We start from the raw sequence: 8,404 nt of genomic DNA on the forward strand, positions 1-8,404 counted from the left end.
GTCCTTAACCGTCATGCATCCAGTAGTTTGGGAGACCAACTCAACAACAAACTTGACATCGCAACTAGGTGGCAAAACTGGTAACTTTCCGGAAAAAAAATCAAGTAAGCTATCCTCTCCTGGTTACTCTCTTTTGTAGCTTGGCTGATTCTTGCTTAAAATCACAACAATCACCTGACTTTGTCAGCATATGAGTATTAGCTTTGTCTAATTCTGTAGCGTCATTACCAGTTTTTTCCGGAAAGTAACCAGTTTTGCCACCTAGTTGTGATGCTGACAAATCAGGTGATTATTGTGATTTTTTCATAATCAAATGGTTCACGCAACCCCACAACAATCATGCTTGGAGAGCAAGCTGGGACGAAACAATTTCAAAAGAATCTTGAAATTGAGATGCATGTGTGCAAGAGTAATACTTGCTATTCTTCAAGTTGATTGCTATGTTCACTCAGTTTTGAAGGTCAGAGAAATTGGACGAAATTTGTTTGTATCAGATTACGAGTTCCCTTATGAGAATTTTCATGTTATTAGTTTTGTTAGTACTACAAACACAACAAGATGGCTCATAGAACTTAGACGATTATAAAGGGTGAGACTGATATGACGCGGGCGTATTTATACGTCTCAAGAGTAAAAATGAATTTGTTTGCAACCATGTGAAGATTTTGGTTTGGCCTATAGCTAAAAGGTTAAAATCTCAAAATGGTTTCGAGCGTAAGAAAGAGTAAATTTGCTTTGGCCCTTTATGGCGTCCAACTAACCGGGCGACCTAAAACCCCAAAAGGAGCAATCACTTTTGTTTAAAGAGCAATCCAACAGCCGCAAACTCCCACCCTGCCAAACCAACGGCCGGATGGGCCATCAAGCTCCTCTGCGCCATCTAGTATAAAATCTCTCCAAGACCTAGGCGCTAAAACCCTCGCGGCGGCGCCTCTCTTTTCTCCCTCTTCCCACCCGCCGCAGCCAAAACCCCTCCTGCTTCTTACTCTCCATAGCTCAATCGGCGCAAGGTTCGTGTGGTTCTTTTGTTCCGGCTGCCTGAATGTGTTGTTCAAACACACACTTCTTCTTCACTTCTTGAGTTATTGGGATTGATTCGGCTGTGTGGCTGTTCTTGTGATCCAGGTGAGGAGGGGTCGTTTGTTCTGAGTTTAGTTGCGGATTGGTGAGAGATGTTGGTGTTGTTCGAGACGCCCGCGGGGTTCGCCCTCTTCAAGGTGCTCGACCAGGGCAAGCTTGACAAGGTCGAGGTGAGTGGTCTTCGCCGTCTCAGCTCTTGGTTTCGTTGTGGTTACTAACGTTTGGTTTGTTCTCTGAGTGTTTCTTGGACTGATGGAGCTTTGTGTTCTTTTTTGCTTGTAGGATCTATGGAAGGAGTTCACGACGTCGGACTCCGCAAGAAAGGTTTGTGCCTTTTTCTGTTATTTCCACGGCAAAAGAACTTCCAAACCTTTAGTTGCAGGATCTATCATTACAGACCAGTATTTTAAGCAAGAATCCATGATGTCCTCCTGATATGTGTTACTTTTTGAAATGTATGTACATATTGGTTCGGGCTACTGGTTGATGTTTGTCTGACACTTATACCTGCAAAGAACACTCCCCAACTGAATACCCTTCAGCAGGCTTATATATGATCTGTGCGGAATACCTTGCTGGGATTATGACAGTAGAATAGTGTACTTTCCATCAACTTTAAAAAGTGATACGCTACATTGATAAACCCACTGTTTTTGTGAGCCTATTATTATTATCTTATTGAAAGAAGGGGATGCTGTACGGTTCACTTCTATCTCCTGATTTATATATTTTCTTCCCTGACAATGTTTAGACATTGACTGGGCATATGTTTGTTCTGTTACTTCCTGGTGATATCTATTGTAATTTACCATAGTGATTTATAGGTTATAGTAATGTGAAGTTCTCGATGAGCCTTTTCGGTAATTTGTATCTGTCTTGCAATCCCGGCATGCATCTTCTGCATCATTAATCTGGTTACTGACTGAATAAATTTATTTTAGGTGGTTGAGTTGAAGGCTTTCAACAAGTTTGAGAACACATCTGATGCCCTTTCTGCTGCAACCCTCATTATTGATAGCAAGCCAACCAAGGGTTTGCGAAAGTTCTTGCAGAAGCACTGTGAGGGTGAAACATTGGCTGTTGCTGATTCTAAACTTGGAAATGCTATAAAAGAGAAGCTGGTCAGTTAGGTCCCTTAGTTGTTTTGTTCTGCCGAGTTACCAATTCCACTTACAAGTTAGTTCGATGTGCTTTCACAGAAAATTGACTGCGTTCACAACAGTGCTGTGATGGAGCTGATGAGAGGGCTGAGAAATCAGCTTACTGAGCTTATATCTGGGTTGGGCACACAAGACCTTGGTCCAATGAGCCTGGGATTGTCTCACAGCCTGTCCAGGTATAAGCTGAAGTTCAGTCCTGAAAAGGTGAGTCTGATAGTCGCGATGTTATCTCTTTTGTGTTACGTTGTACGGAGTACCTCATTTCTGGCTCCAATATTTTATGATTTGCCACTATTATCTTTCAGCATTTTTCATGTTATGCTTCTGCATGGTCTCATGCTTTTCCTGGCCTATTGTGTTGCTATTTATTTAGCTTGCATTTGCAATACTTCTATATATGGCTGTTATGACCTATGCTTCGCCATTAATATCTTCCAGCATGTTCCATGTTATATTGTAATCATGATCTTGTTGGCCTTTTCTGTTGATATTTATTGAATTACAATTGCAATATTCATGGAAGTTACCGTCTTGGTAATGAGATTGTAATATTTTTTGTTTGTAGAGAATCCTTATTGGACATGGACAAGTGATCTAATGCTATAATGTGTCCGGTTCAACAGGTTGATACCATGATCATTCAGGCCATTGGCTTATTAGATGATCTTGACAAGGAGCTTAACACTTACGCAATGAGGGTTCGTGAATGGTATGGTTGGCACTTCCCAGAGCTCACTAAAATAGTGACAGATAATATAGAGTATGCAAAAGTTGTGAAGTTGATGGGCAATAGGACTAATGCGGTCAACCTCGATTTCTCAGAGGTAAATTGTCGACATGTCTAAATAGTAAATGCGAGTGCCATTCTTATGCACAAAAATTGCTTAATAAGGAACTCTGGTTTGTTCAGATACTGACAGATGATGAGGTAGAAGCACAGTTAAAGGAAGCTGCAGTAATATCCATGGGAACAGAAGTTAATGATCTTGACTTGTCAAATATTAGGGAACTTTGTGATCAAGTCTTGTCTCTTTCTGAGTACAGAGCCCAGCTTTATGATTATCTGAGGAGTAGGATGAACACAATTGCACCTAATTTGACCGCACTCGTGGGTGAATTAGTTGGTGCTCGCCTTATTTCTCATGGTGGCAGTCTGCTAAATTTGGCCAAGCAGCCTGGCAGCACAATTCAGATACTCGGTGCCGAGAAGGTGAGTTTAGTCTATTATCTTACACACGTTCAATCTTCACATTCAGTTTTCTGTGTGATCTTGTCATATTTCTTCTTTGATATTTGTATCCTCCAGTCAATTTGTTGGTGACAAGCAAGTTGAATGCACACATGTTCTCTTTTGTACCATCTATTTTCTAATAATGTTGTGATCACATCAATCGATGGCATTGCTGCAAAAGAATTATTTACATTGTCTGTAACATACTTATGAATTTGCCTTTCTAGCCGCCCCAAAAGAACTGAACTCTGCATTTCTCTCCAGGCTTTATTCAGAGCTTTGAAGACAAAGCATGCTACACCTAAGTATGGTCTCATCTACCATGCATCCTTAATTGGTCAGGCCGCTCCAAAGCACAAGGGGAAGATTTCTCGTTCGCTTGCTTCAAAAGCTGCTCTTGCAATCCGGTATGATGCTCTTGGTGATGGTGAAGATAACTCCATTGGTCTTGAGAGTCGACTGAAGGTATATTCATGGTGGCGAAAGATCATTCCTTTTCAGTATATTCTGTGAGGGATTAGCTGACATGAAAAATATTTGAACAGCTTGAAACACGGCTTCGTGTTCTCGAGGGTAAAGAACTTGGGAGATCTGCAGGTTCCACAAAGGGGAAGCCCAAGATAGAAGTGTATGAAAAAGACAGGAAGGGTGCTGGTGCTTTAATTACTCCTGCCAAGGTAAGCAGTTTCATGTTTGTCTGTCTCAAATATTCTGTGGAGGCTTCCCAACGATAGGTAACAAGGACCAATAATAGTGTAGATGTATTCTGTTGTCTTGGCAATAAGAAAGACAAATATTTGTCAGAACTGTTGAGCTCTGTTAGACAATGTAAATGGCACCCACATATTTTGTTTCCATTAGACTTAACACTAATAATTATCACTTGTGGAATTCATCTTAATTCTTTGCATTTCTCAGACGTACAATCCTTCAGCCGATCTTGTTCTTGCAAAATCTGCCGAAGAACCAGCAAAGAAGCCTGAGACGGCTTCAAAGAAGAGGAAACATGATGAGGCGGAGACTGCACCATCAACAGAGCCTGCAGGGGAAGCAATTCAGGAGGATGGTGACCAGGAGGTTCGGAAGAAGAAGAAAAAGAAGTCCAAGGACAGTGAGGAATCTGCTGCAACGAATACCAATGGTGAGAAGAAAAAGAAGTCCAAGGGGGGCAAAGAGGAGCCTGCTGGCAGCGAGAAGAAGAAAAAGAAGAACTCTGATGTACAAGACAGCAAGATTGTTGCGATGGAAACCGAGTCTGGTAAGAAAGACAAAAAGAAGAAGAAAAAACATACTGATGAGTGATGAATGAGCTATTTGCTAGAGAAGGGAAGAAAGCCAAGTAATTTTTGGTGGGCTTGGGTTGAATCGCTGTTCTGTAAAATGGCAATTTACTGGCTATTCAATGTCAGTTAGCCGTAGTATAGGAACCTTGCTGCGTTTAATTTTCTCATGCAGCTGTATTGAACAACTTACACTATTTGGACAACTGGTAAAATTCAAACTTTTGTTCCATCCATACAAAAATATGCTGGTTCATTATATGTGAAATAGATTTTTTATATACAGAAATGTAAAACTAAACAATGCAACGAATCATGGCACAGTAAACACTAGCATTTTTTGTTTAAGTTTGTTCAGAAATGAGTACCGACCGGCCAAATGGGTACCCAAAAGGCAACCAAAACCATCTGATCAAATGGGACTGATATGTGTTTCTTTTCAGTTTGTAAGCTCACTTGCTTGAGGAATAGGTAAAAACTAATTACATATACATTAATTTATATGCAAGTTTGGTCTTCATTGTGCAACCAAACAATGCATGAAAGAGAGAGGTGCCAATCCATGTTGCAGTAGTACTTACGTCTAACCTTAACCAGATGCTTCTTGGTTCTTGGTTATTGTAACTTCTGAGATAGACCTTATAAACTGAAAATGAGAGTACGATGTAGGAACATGTACAAGGAAAAAAATGTTTCTGCATGTATGTTTTAAATTGAAAAAGAGATGTTCTGAGAGCATACTGAATGCTGACCTGCGTTAACATTATATGTATCGGAGATACCTATGTTATCATTATATATATCAGAGATTATACAACGTCACCGATTAGATAGAGTGCGCCAAGTTTATAACATGAGAGGGCAACTGTAAATGAAAAACAATCATCGCATACTCATACAAGACCAACATGTTGGAGCATAGCGTCACCCAAGGCCTGTAAGGTAGAAAAATAGCCGGAACATAAAAAAGCTTAAAATACAAATGTACACAATATATAAAAAGTAGAAGCACTTGTGACCGTCGGGTAAGTAGATATCAATATGCAAGAATCCCCCACACGTCTCCTCACACCCCTACGTCGAGCACCATATTCAAGATCCCCATTCCCTTCACTTAGAGAAGCAACCCTTTCCCTTCGAGCGTTCTCATTGCAGAGAATCGTGGTCACGAGAAGATTTAAACGCTGTAAAATGAAGATATATTAGAACATGCAAGTTAGTGAAAATACTAATAAAATATAGATATATATAGCGTCAAAAATGAAGACGGTGTAACCATCGGGTATAAGAACACATGTGGGAGGGGCATCAACCATGATAACATCATAACAATATCCCAAAGCAATACCACATATACATATGCCAAGAATTACGTGAAACATAGCTTGCTTTTTTTTTGCGAAAAATGAAACATAGCTTGCTAAGTTGCTAACCCATTGGTTTTTATGCACCATACCCAGAAGAGCAATTGGAAAGCAAATATAAGAAGAAAAAAAAATTGAATCCATCCCACCGTTTCTCTAGCTTGTGTACCTACTGTTTTAGCCCCCCAGATGCTGAAAGCACTAATCACACTAAGAGTTTTTTTTTTGCGAGTAATCACACTAAGAGTTGAAGGTGCAATATTGGTATTCTCATTTTGAGACTTGAGGAATATAAGATCTTTCGCATCTAGCAATGCAATTGAAGAAAACTGTGTGCACATCATGACCCAAGCATCGTAAGATAGAAAAATAGTCACAACATGTAGTAAAGTTTGAAATACAAAAAACTAAAACACATTATGGAAAAAAGATATCCGCAGGTAAACATGCGGCTTCCATCCATTTTGGGCATTATCACCTTGGTTGTGATGTACACACAAAGACATCCGGCAACGCATGGTCCATCACATCTGACCATGTCACATAATTCCTAATAAACATTTTTTTTGTTGCTTCGGCCATGGTGCTACATGTCTTACTGCAACTTATCTATATATAAAATTTGTTTTTTCAATGCCCTTATATAAGAGATGGACAATTACGCATAAAGTGATTGAGCTTGTAGTTATACTCCCTCCTTTTTCTATATCTGTTAATATATGAAAGGGTTATCAAAGTGTATCCACATTTGGACCCCTAAAGCATAATTAATAATGCTATAATTCATCACATACTTTCCCTAGGAAAATAATTTTAGTGTTGATCCTACTGGGTGAGGCGAGTTGGAGCTGAGAAGAGAGTGTAGAAAAACTGAACGAATGATACAACTAATTGCATGGGAGATTTGAGTGCAGTCACCAAGAGCAAATGCCTAGCTATGGATTTTTTGTCTGTAAAAGGTTAACTATATCAATATTTAGAAACAGAGGCAGCACATACTTAACTTTTCAGAAACTGAGGTTAATACATAGTTGAAGGAATCCTGATCATGATTGGTTGACTGAGTTTCATGAACCAGTCATGTCCAACTCAACTTTCGAGGCTATCTTGGTATTGGTTGTGGGAAACATTGAGCTGGAGAATGACATATATTGCCACTTACATAACTATGAATGTGACAAGATCCTCCTATCTTCATGACTCATCTTCTCTTTTCGATCGCCTCACCCTTTGCAGTTGTCCTCACCATTTTCATTTTCGTTGTTGGTCTGTCTACTGCGACAATGTCATGAAGTTAGGGCATCGGTGCGTCCTCTTTTGAATCTGGTGGCCGGTGGGAAGTTGTTATCCGTTCAACCCCTATTAACCTCTGTATTGTCGCTGTAGTTGAGATCATCAGTCAATCTCCACCTTTCCACTTCCCTTTGTTCATTTTTTTCTTATTTCTCCTTCCCTTCTCCCTCCTATGCTTGCATCACCACAGTCACACACATATCATGCCCACGATTATCTAACCGCACAAGTACGTTGTCAAGTCTAAGTTAATCACTAACACCAGCCCGTAGTCGTGACATCACCAGGGAGAAGCATAAACCTGACCCGAACTCCTAAAATAACGCAATAGATGGGCCTTAATAATGACATCTACGAATTGCTGATTTGTTGGCAACACAGGAGCATTTGCTTTGTAAGACTCTGAGACATTACATGAAAAGAAAATAAGAGCATATACAATGGTTGATGAGATCACCTTCTCTTATGTATCACACGTCACTTAGAAAGGACAACAAAATATGTTGTACAATGGGTCATTCTTAGTGTCTTATCTTAGAATTAATGCTTAGGTGAATAAAATTAATTAAATAAATGCTAAAGAAAAGGTAAAATCTAGTACATGGAGAAATTTGACTTTTCTTTGCCTTATCATTCTTGTGAAGAGATCATCTCTTACCTAAAACAAGGCTCATGTATTTTTTTTCATTCTTCTCTCTTTCACATCAACAATTATCCTATATGGCATCGTTAAAAAAATGCTGACATCACCTCATTATACATGACTAAGGAAGAATAAACCCATAGCCCGTTGGATGATTCCTTCGTACTCGGAGTATTTAAATCAGAGATTGAGCGTGGACGAAACAAAAAGAAGCAAGATAGCTGTGGAAAAAACAAGCAAAGCAAACAAAAGCCAAAAAGGCTGGCCATGTTTTACTCCTAATCCTCTGTCACTTTCCCTTCATCAAAGTCCATTCTTTATCACCCTCACATGGATCACAGGTACAGAGGCCA

The 8,404-nt window shown here is 39.7% G+C and overlaps 1 protein-coding gene across 1 annotated transcript; it reads left to right on the forward strand.

The window, feature by feature from the left end:
• Nucleotides 1–849: 849 nt before the first annotated feature.
• LOC100838508 (probable nucleolar protein 5-2) lies at nt 850–5,007 on the forward strand. The gene is made up of 10 exons (XM_003557787.4): nt 850–1,010; nt 1,126–1,250; nt 1,363–1,404; nt 2,022–2,201; nt 2,280–2,444; nt 2,864–3,064; nt 3,151–3,450; nt 3,736–3,936; nt 4,017–4,148; nt 4,390–5,007. The coding sequence occupies exons 2-10, from the start codon at nt 1,173–1,175 to the stop codon at nt 4,771–4,773; spliced, it is 1,683 nt and encodes a 560-aa protein (XP_003557835.1). The 5' UTR covers nt 850–1,010; nt 1,126–1,172; the 3' UTR covers nt 4,774–5,007.
• Nucleotides 5,008–8,404: the final 3,397 nt, after the last annotated feature.

The sequence above is a fragment of the Brachypodium distachyon genome, chromosome 1, assembly GCF_000005505.3.
Source record: "Brachypodium distachyon strain Bd21 chromosome 1, Brachypodium_distachyon_v3.0, whole genome shotgun sequence".
In the NCBI taxonomy this organism is placed as follows: domain Eukaryota; kingdom Viridiplantae; phylum Streptophyta; class Magnoliopsida; order Poales; family Poaceae; genus Brachypodium; species Brachypodium distachyon.